The 17,549-nt window shown below is 42.3% G+C and overlaps 1 protein-coding gene and 1 long non-coding RNA gene across 2 annotated transcripts; both read right to left on the bottom strand.

Moving 5' to 3' along the window:
* Positions 1-12,892: 12,892 nt before the first annotated feature.
* On the bottom strand, positions 12,893-15,908 carry si:dkey-10c21.1 (uncharacterized). Its single transcript, XM_062456331.1, has 4 exons — positions 15,499-15,908; positions 15,122-15,404; positions 14,905-14,946; positions 12,893-14,778 (listed from the first exon to the last, which is right to left on the bottom strand). Exons 2-4 carry the CDS (start codon positions 15,393-15,395, stop codon positions 14,531-14,533), a joined length of 564 nt encoding a protein of 187 aa, XP_062312315.1. The 5' UTR covers positions 15,396-15,404; positions 15,499-15,908; the 3' UTR covers positions 12,893-14,530.
* Positions 15,909-15,910: 2 nt separating this feature from the next.
* On the bottom strand, positions 15,911-16,497 carry LOC134017059 (uncharacterized). Its single transcript, XR_009929722.1, has 3 exons — positions 16,376-16,497; positions 16,142-16,273; positions 15,911-15,999 (listed from the first exon to the last, which is right to left on the bottom strand). It is a non-coding gene; the product is annotated as an uncharacterized LOC134017059 (long non-coding RNA).
* Positions 16,498-17,549: the final 1,052 nt, after the last annotated feature.

Below are 17,549 nucleotides of genomic sequence, written 5' to 3'. Positions count from 1 at the left end.
TCCAAAACAGGCTAACTATGTCCAGTGGCACCTGAGCAATCTGTCCGCGCCCTACGGACCCGCACCCAAACAAACTAAAAGTACTCACTGCTCGTAGTGGTGCAATTAACTTGATAGCAACAAAGGACGCTTCAACTTTTAATACTGAATTTTTCTAAACAGAAACGTATAGCGTATGGATCTCAGTAGCTGTGCAAACCCCTTAGAGAAGACTGGAATCAGGGACAGCCAGGCATGTCCTCAACCAGCCAAAAGGAAAACAGGCAACGAGAACAATAGAAATAGAAAGTGTGGACGTTTTTCCTGTTCACTTTCCTTTCCTCTGAGTGCGAGACGTCTTTCTGGATGCTCAGGAAGCTGAGTGAAGCCTTTTGGGGGAATAGAAAAACATTCTCTGTCACTAAGTCAACGGCAGCATGTTTTTGACTTTGGAGATGGGTAAACAAATAGCATTGGTGATGTGGATTTTCAGACACTTTGACATCTGACACACACAAAGAGAGTTGAGAGTACATGTTTAGGCAGTCCTAGTGTTGACAGTTATGTGTTAAAAATGTACATTGTGAGCCAAACACTAGATTACTTACCATAGAAAGCTATTCTGTACCTAGTGGAAAATATATCTATTTTAAGAAGAAAAAAAACACATCATGCTGATGACTGCACCCAAGGTTAAGTCCTAAACAGAAGGCCGACCTTCTGTGAAAAACAGTTGATCCAAATTGTACAATCATAGTTCAGTATCACTTCTATCATATGTTGCTAGCTGCCTGCACATAGATTTATGATATCAATGTTGTATTTACTATACATTTACTGTATATTAGAATGTGGATCACATAATTTCTTCAGCAGTTGGCATGCCTGCTGTCTTAAATGAAGACATGTTAGCTTGTGGTGATAAAAGGGTTGTTTGTTGAGGAGCACTGGGTCACAACCCAACAAGCCTACTCCTCTACCATCACCATGGAGACAGCTCTGCCATAAATCTCTCTCACACTCTCACACACATACACCCACACACATACTCTCTCACACACACATGCGCAAACACACACATTCCCTCACTCGTTCTCTCGCTCTCTGTTGGGGAGTTGGGGATTCCTTTTGTGCTGTGCCTCTCTCTATAGTTGAATAGTCTATATCTCTTTCTGTATTGTACGTTATGTTCACTGCACCCCTTTCACAGGGGTTACAAAGGAGGGCCATAAATCATACAACGACAGAATGAAGGGGTGTAACAAGAAATACAAAGTAGATACAACTAAGAAGCAGAAAGGGGAACACTCAGTTTCTCTCACAAACAAAAGTCCAACACTGCCTTTCTCTTTGACAGGAATCCATTTGTGTGAATAGTTTCAATACGGAGGATTGGATTGCAGCACACAGGAACAGAGCAGGGGGACCATGGCGGACAGGGCAGGATACCTGACAGAAAGACGAACAAACAGACAGTATCCATCAGTGTTTTTTAAAACAGTTCTGTGTTTTGTCTGGCCACCTTGAGATCACGTCCTGTAGGAAATTCCCTTAAGCTGTTTTGAAGACTTGCCAGAACTTTTCTCAAAAGTTGAACTTCTTCACCCTGTCCAATTAATCTGACACAGTTTCAATTATGTTGAGGCCGGGACTCTGAGGAGATCGATGGGAAGAGGTTAAGGCTTTTGCAGGCTACTCTTTATTTATTTTTTATTTATTTTCAACCTTTCAAACCCTGTTTTTCGAAACTTAAAAAAAAAGATTATTTTTCAATTGTTTAAATCTTTCGAGTACGATTTTCGAAACTTTTTGGGGAAATATAGTTTGGGAAAATAAAATATTTTTTCAACCTTTTAAAAACCTATTTTTCGAAACTTTTCTGGGAATATTTTTTCAACCTTTCAAAACCTGTTTTTCGAAACAAAAAAAAGATTTGATTTAGGGTTATCTGATAGAAAGTTGTTGCGTAGCAAAAGTACATATTGTAGGTGGGAAGGGGGGGGCTTAAACCTACAGGGGGCTTTGAACCGGAGATCTTGCTCTGTTGAGCTATACTACTGTACCTTTCCCAAGTCTCAAACACATCTATCACAGTTTAAACACTTCCAGATGTTACGTTACATTACGTTGGGCATGTTGGAAATGTGTTCCTTCCAGATTTTACAGAAATGCTCTCCATTCAGATTTCTCAAGTGATTCCGTGTGCCATGCTGACATGGACGGTTGATTCTAACAGCCCTCTGACTCCCACAACAGCCAGTGACAGGATGAACAACATCTTAAGTAATTTTAGTAACAACAAGCAGGATTGTCCACTGGGCCACTTGGTCGTACAATCACAAAAATCAATGTGAAATTCAAATCCAAAAGCAGTGTGTAATGACAATCCCAATGTTCTTATGTTAGTATTGATTTGTTCTCCGTTTCATTAGCTGGGGGTTGGTGAAATCGACTGGATCATGTTTGTGTACAAACAGACTGTTTGGTTTCTTGGAGCCGGCAGGGAAGCACCCGAGTCAGACCTCCACTGGCTCAGTCTGACTTCTGAAAGCCGGCACATCGCAAAATAAACACATTTGTCCCCTGGAGTGAATGGCTTCTAGACGTGGCTAAATGCATGCTCCTCCTAACAATATGTGGTCTGTTACATCCCTGATCCTTACTGGATTCCACCATTGGAGCTGTTGCTCAATCATCAACAAATGAATGCTGTCATATGATGACCTACAGCACCCACATGTACTGTAGTAACATAATTGTTTACATCCGACAGCAAAAAAAAGATTATTTGTGCGTCTGTGCATTATCCTTTTGAAGAATAAATTAGAAAATGTAATGAGAGAGGAAAACAGCTTTGGGTAATTGAGAGGCTCACAGCAGGATGTCCAGTTCTCTCCTACCTGTGTGGGGGGCCTACCGCTGCCAGGGAGAATTTACAACCTCAGGAGGGAAGCTCACAGTCATGCAGCTGCAGAGTGTTCATCAGGAGAGCAGCTGGGATTAAGCTGGCGTGCAGATTGACGGGAGAATACTCAATATGCAGCACAGGTACTGGTGCAAAGCAGCACAGGTAATGGTTCCGGGGCGCGACCAGAGAGAATGTCGAGTTACTGCATCCATGAAATCTGTTAGTTGACTTTTTAAAAGGGGGCAAAATATAAGATATGATCACTGTATGGTAAAATGATTAGAATAATATACCTCATATTCATACCATTCCCCTTAGTTAGATTTCTCTTCCTCTGTGATACTGACGGTAGACTAGGAGCCAATGTGGGCCACGGTTAGGAGGACTGCAATGGAACTGCATAGATTGCAGGGATTCAAGCTCCCATATGTTGAGCTGAATGCTGTACAAAGTTGAATGTGCCTCTGGAGGACAGTGTGGAAATGTGGGGAGGGGTCAGGCAGATGTTTTACGATCTCGACCGTGGTGGATCGAACCCCTAGGTACCACTGTGCTACTAAAACGAATGGGAACAACTGTAGATTGGCGCACACACAATGTACTGGAAGCTGAGGTCTGGGAATGGGCCTTGCACGAACACTGGCTTTATGGAGAATTTATATCTTTAAGGAGGGCTGTGATAACAACGCATGTTGCTTAATGAATCATATGGGGCAATATATAAAACATTTGTTAGGCAAATCATTACATTATGTAACTGGTCTTTTTTGCGCCATAAACCACAGGATTTAAGCCTTTTGTGTAACAATCCTAAATAAAGCAAGATGGCTGTGATCAGATCCCAGGCATGGTTTATTAAGTATGGTTCCTCCCAGTCATTACAGCAGCACATGCACACACCACATGGAGTACTCTAAGAAAACAAAACGCTCACACAAATTGTACAATTACACAGAGTGCTCATAGTGTTTTTTTCATTTTGTTTGATCAAGGCAGATACATTTATATGTAAAGAACCCTGCTAACAATAATTCAGCTAATGTGACGTATATTGCAGAGTAGTGTTAGTCCCATCGCCCCAACCCCCCTGCTGAAACAGACCACTCGCTTGAAAGATTCCATATATTGTAGGGGGATTTATATCTGTGGTCTTTGAGGGCTGAATAGGCATGTTCATGTCTGATTAAATTGAGCCCCTCTCGCTTAATCAATAAAAGATGCATGTTGTGTATGCTTACAATCTGTGCTTGAAGTGGTTGATATGCATCACATCTGCATTTGGACATTTTCTCAATCTTACCACAGATTTTCTGTAGAGTTCAGGCTTGGCCATCGCCTGGGCCACTCGAGGGCTTTCAGAATCACAAAGGCACTCCAGGAGTTTCTTGGCTGTGTACCTGGAGTCATTGTCATGCTCTGCCATGTTTGGCTTCTGTCATCTTTTCCTTTAATGCCTGCCTGTCTGTCAGCCCCAGAGCAGCAGCCCCATAGCAGGATGTTGCCACCATAATGCTTGGCATGACCACAGCAACACTGCTTGCTGATTGGAATTCCAACAAGGTAAGTCAAACGATGCTTTGTCAAAATCGAAGATGCTCTTCATCCCCCATCCTCAGTATTCTCCGACGAGGCCTTCCCATCTCTCTGAGAAAAATGACTTTGACACTGAGACAGCCTTGGCCCTGGCACTACCAGCAGGGGAAATGCTTACCTTGACACTGAGACAGCCTTGGCCCTGGCACTACCAGCAGGGGAAATGCTTACCTTGACACTGAGACAGCCTTGGCCCTGGCACTACCAGCAGGGGAAATGCTTACCTTGACACTGAGACAGCCTTGGCCCTGGCACTACCAGCAGGGGAAATGCTTACCTTGACACTGAGACAGCCTTGGCCCTGGCACTACCAGCAGGGGAAATGCTTACCTTGACACTGAGACAGCCTTGGCCCTGGCACTACCAGCAGGGGAAATGCTTACCTTGACACTGAGACAGCCTTGGCCCTGGCACTACCAGCAGGGGAAATGCTTACCTTGACACTGAGACAGCCTTGGCCCTGGCACTACCAGCAGGGGAAATGCTTACCTTGACACTGAGACAGCCTTGGCCCTGGCACTACCAGCAGGGGAAATGCTTACCTTGACACTGAGACAGCCTTGGCCCTGGCACTACCAGCAGGGGAAATGCTTACCTTGACACTGAGACAGCCTTGGCCCTGGCACTACCAGCAGGGGAAATGCTTACCTTGACACTGAGACAGCCTTGGCCCTGGCACTACCAGCAGGGGAAATGCTTACCTGGAGGTTTGCTGAGACTTTAGTCTCTCAGGGAACCCGGCTGCTTGGGGATAACACACGTAAAGTTCAGTCGGAGAAACTGTCAAAGTCAGCGAAAGGTGCCTGTGGGGGGAGCCAACAGTGACAGAGGGGAAGGAGGAGGGGGACAGTGTGTGTTCATCTGTCCTGGGAAGGATGGAGAGCTGGAGAAAGATACCTTTTACAAGCTATTTGTTTGAGTTTGATGTAAGGTCCCTTTTTTACTGGAGAGAAATGACTCTTATTGAACAATTCCCTGCTAAGCAGCCAAACATTTAGCATTGTGGTTATACATTAGTTCATACAAAACTGTAAAGTAAGTGGAATAAAACCTACAGGAATATATGATAGATTTTGAAAATATAAAATAAAGTGAGTTTGTTTCATGGATAATTGTGATGGTTTAATACCCCTTTCTCCTTCTGTTGTTTTATTTGTTCATCCACAAGTTACTTAACATAACTAGTAGAGAGGCATAGTAGTGATGAAGAAAGTGTTTTGTCCGTCTCTTCATAAACGGAGTGACTAAGTTCAGTTGAGTTCTGGATTTGAATAAGTATTATCAATCTGCAGATTGGGAGAGAAAACTAGACCCCTGACAATAAAATGACAACACGACACCAGGCTTAGGTCTCAATCATGTCTCTCTCAGCTCTGAAAGCCAGAGGACCATCTTTTATAGGGCACCAGAATGTAAACATAGATTGTGACAGTCAGACAGTAATGACGTTTCAACAGTCTCAGAGAAAGAGATTCACTGCTCCCAACACATGATAACTCTCAGACTAGAGAGTTCATAGTTGGAGCTCTCCTTGTAGTCATGACAGGGAACGTTTAGCCAGTACTTTCTCCTGACTCCGAACATCTATTAACCCTGACACATAGACACAATCTACTCTTATTAATAGCAAGCTTACATGAGAACATACTAACTAGTATCCAATGACTAGTTCTATTGATTAGTGAATAATGTAAGCACACAGGAAATCCCAATTTCTTCCAAAGTAGCCAGCAAGATTTCAAAGTGTGTGTTGTTAGGATGACAGCTAAAAGGTTGGGATGATAAACTAGGTCTTGCAGCCTGGATCAGGGTTATGAGTCAGCCCAGCTCAGGCCTTCAGAGCACCAGGCGAAGCTGTGGAAGGGAAACATTCACACAGTAGGTTTACATTTATCTTGTTTCACTTAGTCTGCCAGTCAACTCCCTCCGGAGAGCATGTCTGCAGCGGTTAGTGTCTGCGTCCATATATAGCTTCTACAGGGATGTACAGTGTGGCCTAATGCCCCTCCTCATCTTCCTCTGAGACAAGGTTGGACGTTTCCCCAGTGGACAGGCCCATGTTTGATAAATATGCCAAAAAGAGTTTAGACAGGACTGGTACTCCCAGAACTCCTCGTCTGTGGGGTTAATGGAAGGACAACTGCGGAGCAAATTTAAGGGAATTACAATGTCATATTGCATATTTCAACATACAGTAGAACAACAGACAGTCGTCGTTTTTTGACGAATCCAGAATATAGGCCTATGCAGTATAACTCTACATTCTATAATTAGAGCTAGCATTATCATTGTTGCTGAAGCTCAATTAGATTTTTCTCTATTGATCAGAAGGAAAATGCTCATGTTCAGGTAACACTGTGTCAACACTTTAGCTCTAATGGAATATAAAAATAAATTAAGTAGTTCAGTCTGCCAAGGAATATAATGTCAAACAAATGTCTTATGTAGGCTAGTCTATGTATTTTCTATTGCGTGTTTAATCTGTAAATTGTCATCCACCTTTTCCATCTGAAATGACATTAAAGCAGGCATTCAGCATTTAGACAAAGAACGACACTTAACCACTTCCTCTGCTGGTTTTGAATGAAAAGAGAGCTCTTATCTGTAGAGATTTGCCAAGGCCATTACAACGCCCCATAGAAGAGTGGAGAAGGTGAAGAGCATAATTGTGATTCAGGTCATTTTCCAGGCTCATCCATCAAAAATCCAGCAATCAGTGCCTGAAGACATAATTGATTCACATTCTGTGCTGAGTATGAAGTGCATGTCTTATTTGAGTTAATTGATTTTCACTCACCATTTTCATTTTCATTTTATTCAGACACTTTGTGTACACTACACTTTTATTACAGCACAGTTTCTAGATCAGCGATTCCCAACATATGGGCCGTGGCCCCCTATTGGTCCTCTAGGGTAATGCGGGTGGGCCGCCAAACCAATGAAAGTTAAACTATGAAAAATGAATACAAATATTTAAATATACTGTTGGTAAATGATTATAAGAATTATTACTAATTTTAAAAGGACATTTTGCCTTTAATTCATCGTGACCGAAACGCCAATATGCTTGGCACGTTGACGAAAAACCACCTTAACTTGCATACGCCCACTTCAATTCACTATGCATGCATCACTTCGACATATTACACAAGCCAAGTTAACAACTTCCGGTACCGAGCAGTTACGCAAGTTCTCAAACACATAGGATGTAGCCTACATAGGATTATATTGCTGCCCTTTAAGTAAGAGGGAAAAGGGGTTCAAATTGTACGTTTCTAGCTACATCAACAATTACGAAGGTAAGGTTTATCTAACTCGCACAGTAAAAGTAGCAAGTGCTAGCTAGTCTAGCTCTAGCTATCTAGGATTTGAGCCCTAACGTTACTGTAGCTAGGCTAGCTAACCATTTTTAGCTACATCATAATGTAGCTTACTCAATTATCTGTCAGCTTGCTTGCTAGTCATTAATGTTAACTCACTTAAATAATTGGTCTGTCATATTTGTGCCCTATGGGTAATGTAACATAACTCGTGAGTTTCTAAAAAAGAATCTGCCATCTGGAAACGGGTGAGATCTCCGTGAGGGCGACCTGTTATCGGTCGATGAAAAAAAGCGAGAAGCCGCACAGTATAGGATTGATAAGAGAGCAATAGCTAAGGGTTAACAAACCTGTTTTGGTTATTAAAAGTAGCTAAAGTTTTTAACTTAACCGGAAGTTCTAGACCTGGCCTGGCCCTGGTAGTTACGCAGGTTAGCTCTCTTTACAATGTTTGCTTACTGTGGCACCGATGGAAACTTTGTCTTTGATCGCTCAAATAAATGTTGCCGTGAAAGCCAACATTTTGGCTCTCGTGGTGTTAAACGTGTGAGAAACGTGAATTAAGTGAACGGATGTGTTGGGCAGCTGCAAACATCTTTGAGCTGTGCAAGTGGGCCACAAAGTGTAAAAGGTCGGGAATGGCTGGTCTAGATTAATATCTAAATGTACTTTTTTAATAAGCCGAACCCTTTGTGCTACAAAGCATTTTTATGTGCAGGCGTATTGTACTGAACACATAAGGAAACCACAGCAAGCCAATTATTTCCTTCCATTGTGGTTCAAGTACCAGTATTCTCTCTTCTTGGCAGGAAGGCCATGTTCTAGAACCTGGTGAACGTGACTCTCTGGGAATAAATGTGTTGAAACAAATGTTAATACATATGTCATTCTTGCCAAAACTGCATTTTCACTGTGGTTAACAAGTGTTGCTAAACAATCCTGCTGAACCAAGCAGCAGCATTCTAACTTCAAAACTCAGTATTTGGTCATGCAAAAGGATCATTGAGCAGAACTTTTTACTAGCGCCTACTACTAACCTAAACCCCCCAAAGTTTTTTTTACCAGATGAATTAATGTGCGATTGGAAATGGAAACAAAAAAAGCCCATGATCTGGCTGCACAGTGGAGACCAGTTCCAGCCGTCACCAAGCACTCTCTCTGTGGACGGCTAATTAACAAGGTTACCAGCATGCATGCAGAGGGCAGAGGGTTTGTAAAATACAAAAATAGAGACAACGTTATCGTTATCATCCAGATGGCCACCGTTCTGCCCCTGACTGTCCTGTGTCTATGGCCCCTCATGGGAAAGCCTAACAACATTATGGGGCTCAATGAAACTAACATTTGAAACTCTGCTTTGTTCCATTTACATCCCAGACGGCTTTCACTGTGGCTAAACCAAGGTTGGTGTCCAGCCACTTGATTTGAGTTTGATAGTTCCAAACTAACGCCCCACACAGCCTGTGAAGACACACCACACCCCCACACAGCCTGTGAAGACACACCACACCAGATAATGGGAAAGGAGCGTTCTCTCAAAAGGTACACAATGTTTACTTCAAACTTTAATTTCTAAATTACAGTTGAACCCATAAAACAACATACATTGGAAATGGAGAAGGGAGGCGATAAGGGATACAGTGAGTGCCGATATCTACTTCTGTTTGCACCACATAGCTCTTAACTCACAGCTATTATAGCATTCAATAGCTATATCCAACCAGTGAAATACAGACATTATTACATAAATACATCAAAACCAGGTGAAACTCCTAGTTTCTGTCTCTTATCTCCCTCCACGCAGGTGTCACTACTGCAAACATGACAACCAAAGCATCCCAGCAGGAAGGCCACTTCCCTTTATTTAAACAGCTGAGACTTCCAAGGAAAGGTACCGCAGTACCCTTGTGTTTCCCAAGAGACGAGGAAGGTTTCAGTAACCTCGGACATGAGAGAGACTCAGGGCTAAACAAATAAGCCTGCTCTGGGCTGACTCTCTGATGCTGGGGTCTAAACAAGCCTGCTCTGGGCTGACTCTCTGATGCTGGGGTCTAAACAAGCCTGCTCTGGGCTGACTCTCTGATGCTGGGGTCTAAACAAGCCTGCTCTGGGCTGACTCTCTGATGCTGGGGTCTAAACAAGCCTGCTCTGGGCTGACTCTCTGATGCTGGGGTCTAAACAAGCCTGCTCTGGGCTGACCCTCTGATGCTGGGGTCTGGGCACCACTGCTCTGCTGGAATGCTTGGAGCTGTTTTGGTTTTGTCCACGTCTTGGCCGTCACCTTTGTCACACATGACATTTCCCATGACTCCTATCACCTCTCTCAGGGTGAGCCTCTGGTTTGTTTTCCTGTGGCCTGCGTACTGCGTTTTAAAAGGGTCCCCAGCCTACAATGAGAGTGTGGTTTACCAGCTGGGGGAAAAACACCCATTTCATTTTTATTAATCACAATCCATTTCAAAGACAGTATAAAACACACCTACGGGGACCAGGGTTACCACACAACTGTAGACGTTGTTGCGTTCCTCAGCCCAGCAGGAACAGATGCTCCCTATTACTCTTTCAGGCCGAGCAAATATCAGAATGCGTTTGAAAAAACATGAGGGCAGCATTATTCTTCATATGCATGCATACAAAGACATGTGCATGTGTCGTTCAGCTGTAGCATGTTGAAATCATGAAGGGTTTGGTCATTAATCACACTACATTTAATGTTTTCACAAGGCATCTTTGATCCTCTCAGCCTTTCCACACCATGTGACTGGCTAAGTTTTCGACCCAAATTGCGAAAACTGAAACTTAGCAAATGCATGTGTTTTTGATGACTAGACTTGCTCTCATCCTGTCAAGGTTTAATATATTAGTACAGTTAACATATACTGTACATCTGTACGTAATACCTTCAGTGATAAATGCCTGCTAAATTTTATTTTGCGCTAAATGTTTGTGTTTGTTAGTCCCATATTAATTCCGTTGAGTGTCAAAAGAGATGGCAAACGCTCCAAATATAGGGGGCAGGGATTTACTCTGCTGAAAGCGATGGGCTGGTGGTGTGGTAAGTCCAAAGTTCTTTGGACCTACAGTAACAAAGGTTATGTTTCTGACACTGCATTCCTCCTGTCGATATTTGGAATTATGATCGACTGCTGATCAAGAGCTTGCAGGTTCAAATCCCCCCAACCCCCCCCCCGTAAGTAGCTTTGGATGAAAGCGTCTTCTTAATGAATATGTTACGTTATTACGTCCTGTGTGCTTTTGAAACTAATCCGCGTGGTGATGAAAACAGTCTTGAATGTGTAACAGATCCTCTGCCTGCTAGGCCTGTTGTGCCCTCCCTGCAGATCCATTACAGGGACTTGGCAGGGCAGTGGCATCTAGAAAATGTCCCTCAGATAGGGGTCACAGGGGAGGACTGGAACAATACTGTTTACACACCATCCCTGTTGTTTGCTATCCTGTCTTTGTCTGTCTGGGTTGATGGTGTTCCAGACTGCATACTACGACTCAGGAAGTGAGTGAGGAGCTGCCTGGAACTGTAAAGCTTTAGTGGGGATCTGTCCAAAATGAATAGATGGTGATTCATATCTTCACACTAATTTGAATATTATTCTGATATCACTAATGTCAGAGTTTCCCCACAGCTTTTTTGGCATACACTTCCACAATGTCTACATGGGGTTAATCTTACATGGAACAATGCACACAGAACACATTTAAGGTAGTGTCAGGTCTGCACTATAATACCCAGGTGTACAGTGACTGACTAATGTGTTTAAATAGTGTTGTCTAGATCCAACATAATCATCTTTTAATACTACTGTTGACTGTCAAATATTCGGAGAAATCAGCTCAACCCTGAAAAAGCAATACCTCATATTACATCCGTAGGTTGACATTTACCCAAAATGTTTTACAAAATGTAGTCAAACTATGTTACTTTAGTGATTGTATCAAACACATTTGAACACTTCATCTATATCCAATGGGGTATGTACTATCTATCTCTTGCATGAACTGAACTGGCAATTGAGTATTTGACAAACTGTTCCATGTCGCAAACAATAAAAACTAATATTTGTGGTTACAGTAATTTTGCAATGCATTATTGGGAAATGTGTCCAGTTGCACATATCCACCCCGCCCGAGGTCAAGGTCAAGCGTGTTAATCGAGGTAAACACCAGGGGGTCGCTTTCTATCTTTTGAGGACCTTCTATTCAGGTCAATAAAGTAAAGAAGAAAAGAACACTATATCAGATATTGCTATTTCAAAAAAACTAAATCCACACATTTTTTATATATTTACTTATCTTGAACTTAATGGACTTTTGACATTTCCGGTATACTGGAGTCACTGCAGACGTTGGCAACAGTCTGAGATCAGGAGATCTTCTTGTTTGTGACATGGAGCATTTGTCAGATAAGATCGTACTTCCTTTCATAGTTAGATAGTCAGACCATATTGGATATGAAGTGTTTAATGTGTTTAATACACCACTATTATATTATACTTTGTCTCCATTTTGTAAAGCTGTGATAAACTGATCTTTTATCTTCTGGACACACTGCATGACATGGTGCTATCTTTGTTTAAGCTACAAATCTTTTACGATCACCCTCCACACCAAAGGTGGGCGGAAGTATGTACTGCTCACGCCAACACACCCTATCTCAATCACATCTGAAACACAGGCAGCAGAAACACCGCTCGCCCTATCTCAATCACACCCTTCCTGGACCTGGCTAGGGTCCTGAAACACAGGCAGCAGAAACACCGCTCGCCCTATCTCAATCACACCCTTCCTGGACTTGGCTGGTGTCCTGAAACACAGGCAGCAGAAACACCGCTCGCCCTATCTCAATCACACCCTTCCTGGACCTGGCTAGTGTCCTGAAACACAGGCAGCAGAAACACCGCTCGCCCTATCTCAATCACACCCTTCCTGGACTTGGCTGGTGTCCTGAAACACAGGCAGCAGAAACACCGCCCGCCCTATCTCAATCACACCCTTCCTGGACTTGGCTGGTGTCCTGAAACACAGGCAGCAGAAAAATTGCTCGCCCTATCTCAATCACACAATTCCTGGACCTGGCTGGTGTCCTGAAACACAGGCAGCAGAAACACCGCTCGCCCTATCTCAATCACACCCTTCCTGGACCTGGCTGGTGTCCTGAAACACAGGCAGCAGAAACACTGCTTGCCCGGCCAGCCCTGACCTAGCCACTCACCTGCAACATCGGCGTCAACTTGTTTCACTTAGTGATCTAATCCACCGGGCCGAGAAGCTTGACATTCCACACCACCCTGATTGATTTCCCAGTTCTCGACTTTGCCATGCAGAGGGCGAGGGGGCAGACCTGCAGCTGAAATAGGACTCTGTGTTTGGTTATAAGAGTCAACTTGATAGTCCAGTTCATTTAGTAAGTCCTGAGAAAGCTTGCTTTATGAACTTTGGATGTGTTCTGTTTGTCATCCACATAACAGACATGGACATCCGGCATCTGGGGGATTCGCTTAGGGCATGTACATTACTGGAATTCAAAAATAAATAATTGGGGGAACTGTTGACCTAAAATGCAATATGAGAGCTTTTTCAGGGTCATAACCATTTCTCACATTTTTGCACTGTATGGAGTGGTATACAATACTGTTTTTGATCGACCTAGTCAACCCAATTGTTGTACAGCAGCATGTAAACAAGTAAAATGGCTTCCTAAACTAGGTTGTGTCTATGAAACATTTAAAAATAATTGTCTCCTTCCCTTCCTTGAGGCACTGGCAAATCTGACAAGGCCAAGTAAGTGAGTGACTCTTGATACTATGTAGTTAGTTCAGTGGTTACTTAAAGTGGTGGGAAGTGGTAACCTTAGGAGACAGCTGGATTTTCAAGAACACAACCACGCGAGAATCCATCTTGCCAATCTCCAAGTTGTCCGTTTGTGGTCAAACCAGAGTGGTTCGGACTAATCTGTGAAGAACTATTGGTAGCTATGGGCATGGTTGAAGTTAGCCAGGGATAGGCGGTGATAGTCAGATTGTTCATCCAATCACCTGCCAAGTATTTTTTTTAATGCCTGCCCTTTCCCAAACAGTTTCCAATAACAACTTGTCAGATGGTAATTGGTAAGATTATGTGTAATAAACCATCTGCCAAGTTAGGTTAGGGAAGTGGAAGGATGCCTTATTAGATGTCAGAACCTGTTCAGGAAACCCCACCTGATCAGTGCATCCTAATCCAGTCATGTAGTACATACCTGTACAACATGATGCAATATGCTCCAAGTTTTGGGCCTGAACAGCAAAATCTGAAACAGAAACATTCAGAAACAAATCTTAGTCTCTGGTGTCCTCTAGTGGTTCAAGCAAAGCTTGTTCCTCTTGGTTGGATTCTTGTCCTTCTTGACAGTTCTTATTCACAATAGGGCAAATCACTACACTGTCATTAAATAACCACCTGCATAATTGTTTGAGACAATTCTGTTTTGTGTAGACGGTGTGTTTCTAACTTTTAAATTTCCAACAAAAGTTCAAGAAGGTGCTCTGGAATTTTTTATTTATTTATTTAAAACAACAAATGTTTTTTCCCTGTCAAAATGACATACATTCAACTGATATCATATGGTGGCTATACATGTAGGATCTGGACCATCAGAGACTGGCCTTTTGTTAACTGAATAAACAGCACATGGGATGATATTTGGCACACAAGGTTTATGATTCTGATGTTCAGTTTACTTCAAGTCCTCCATGAGGTGTGGTTCATGTTGGAGAAGGGCAGTGACCAACATATCAGCTGCTATGGTGCTGTTGGTAGCTTCCAGAAGCTTCCTCATCATGAGTTGTGGTGTCGGCTGGGCGCTCACCGTGGCGACCATCTCAGGGTGGAAGCCCTTGCCCTGCATGTCGTCCAGAATGGGCTCTATGTTTTTAACTCTGCTGACTAGTTGACTGCGGTTTTCTTTTAAGAAGCCGAGTGCATCTATTTGTAAGTTTGAAAACACAGAAGAATTGTTGTAAATAGACTGTAGGTGATGGATGTTACTTATGAAATCCTGTTTTGCTAATGACTTTAGTCTTTTCACCGCAGAAGAAACTGTGTATTTACCTAAAATAGAAGAGGTGCCTTTTGTCTTAGGCTCAGTTGGACCTACAAAAGGGCATAATGACATGTTGAGGTCCAGTCGCACATGTGCCCTTCTGAATAATAGGTAGTAATACATTTAATTAAAAGCATATAATCGAAAGATCTATTTACGTAAGTAAAATGTCCTCAACAAATCATAGTATTCACCATGTACTGTGTACCAGTTTCTATTTCTTACTTTCAACCCCTATGAACTTATGAAGATTTGGATAATTCTCCATTATTTTATCAAGCTTCAGTATTTCATGGAACTCATTGCATTTTTCCTCATTTTTGCCAATGATCACATCAATCATGTCTGTGACAGCCTTTTCTTGGGGAGTGGCATCATTGAGCCTATTGTATTCTCTGTCTGTGACAATGTTGTGAGAATGTAGATATTGAAGGATGAAGTTTGCATCTGTCTGAAAGCACTCAGTGAGGTTTATCTTCTGCTTTTTTATCCATGTCATTGCAGGACCCTTAAAAACAGTTGAAACAGTCGCCTGTTTAGTTAAACTATAATGTTGATCAGCCTACATATCCTCAATATTTAGTGAAGGTGTGAGTGTCTACCTTAGAAGAATATTCTTGCTTCACTCCTTTTGGTGGTACTAAACGACAAGCCAAAAATAGTGTAAATAGGTGAAGGTAAGGTCGTAGATAATAGTGAGGTCATAGGTTTTGCTCATGATGCTAGATGGCTGTTATTCTGTCTGTCCCTGATATAGACGTGATTCTGTCTGTCCCTGCTATAGACGTAATTCTGTCTGTCCCTGATATAGACGTGATTCTGTTGGTCAATGTCTATACCAATGCTGGTATAGACATTGACAGTTGACAGAGAACCGACATCACACCATAGCTGTGAGCCTTCTCTACATGCATGGATAAACTTGGAATGGTTTGACCATTGCACCTAATAATAGGTAATAGTAAGGGCAAAGGAAAGGCAACATATTTTACATTACCTGTTGTTATTAGGGGGCTCCCCATCGAATGTACTGTCTCTTATTACTCCTGCATGTATGATGCTGTTGTTAACAGCCACTGCATCTGCACGTGGAGGTGGTTGACCTGGAAGTAAAATACAATGCATAAAGACATTCCCTTCATATGCTGTACTGCATAGTTAAACGTCTGGAGTTGTTACAGATGACTTTAAACAGACGTTTAATTTCCACATTGGTTTAGACATAAATGCATCACTGCTACTCACCTGACAGACTGCTACAGCCTGCAGAATTGGAGGGCAGTGTAATGTGCAAGTTTAAATCCTTCCCTTTAATGTTTATGAGGCGTTGGTCATAAACAATGCTGTTCCCATCTGCATACGCTGTCTTAAATGAGACTTCCAGAACAAACATGAAAATGTGAGCCTAAAATTCAATACAATATTCAATAATTGATGTCAATTTGAGCGCTATGACTGTACAAGACCTTAATGTGCTACCTTGACTGCTGTCTTGGAATATCTTCTGTAAATCTGAATACTCCTTTTGCATACTCTCCAGAATGTTCTTCAATTTCTGACAATAATCCTCTCCCTTTTGGGGAGTCAGGTGGCTGAGCGGTTAGGGAAGCGGGCTAGTAATCTGAAGGTTGCCAGTTCGATTCCCGTCCGTGCCACATGACGTTGTGTCCTTGGGCAAGGCACTTCACAATACTTGCCTCGGGGGGAATGTCCCTGTACTTACTGTAAGTCGCTCTGGATAAGAGCGTCTGCTAAATGACTAAATGTAAATGTAAATGATTATCATCTGCAAAAGATGACCGATTTTATCCTCTTGTCTTTCTTTTCCTAAATCTTTTGAATTTCTCACTGTTACAATGTCTTCACATTTGTCAATGATGACGTCAGGATTCTTTGCGAAACAACTGCAAATCTGCCTCTCATTTGACTTCAGAAACTCTTCTGCCTGTGATGAAATGGAAAATATATCAGTTAGTTGACTTGTAAAACCTTGTATGACATATCATGCAGTACCACTATGTACTTTTAAACTGCTCCATTATAATTGTTATAATTGTTTATATGGACTTGTTGACAATTGCCAACTATAATTGCCAACTATAAGCCATTATACAAATATAAACTTCTGATTGTATTGCTTAGTCATCAACACTTCTGTAGCATAGAGTCAAACCTTCAACACGGCCATTTCTGATCACCTCAGTAAGACACAACACTGACGACCACATGAGCACAAGAACCCCCGAATTTGCATTATATGACGACTCATACAATGCCACTATCTTTCTGGATGAGCCTCAAAGGGTTGATACCTGGCGTCTCCTTCTCCCCAGGGAAGGGAAAAGGGCCAGCCAAATGGCCCACCTTTCTCAACCCCTCCCTACTCCAGAAAACTCTTAAACAAACTTAAACAAAGGATTGATCCAAAACAGACATTTCAATGGATTTACAAACATTCCTCAAAGACAAAACTGTTTGTGGACACTAGAAGGATTATTTGAATTTGTGTGTGTCAATGTATGCTTTCCCTTTAATGCTGTGTTTATGTAATTAGATGTTTAATGTAACTTCCTTTCCTGTTATGATAAGTCAGCCAACCTTGATATCAAAATGATTTTAATCTATGAACCAACCCATTTATAAATGTTGTGTA

Source organism: Osmerus eperlanus, chromosome 3, assembly GCF_963692335.1.
Source record: "Osmerus eperlanus chromosome 3, fOsmEpe2.1, whole genome shotgun sequence".
Taxonomy (NCBI): Eukaryota; Metazoa; Chordata; class Actinopteri; order Osmeriformes; family Osmeridae; genus Osmerus; species Osmerus eperlanus.
The sequence above is the reverse complement of the archived record's forward strand: the minus strand, read 5'-3'. Positions and strand labels throughout refer to the sequence as shown.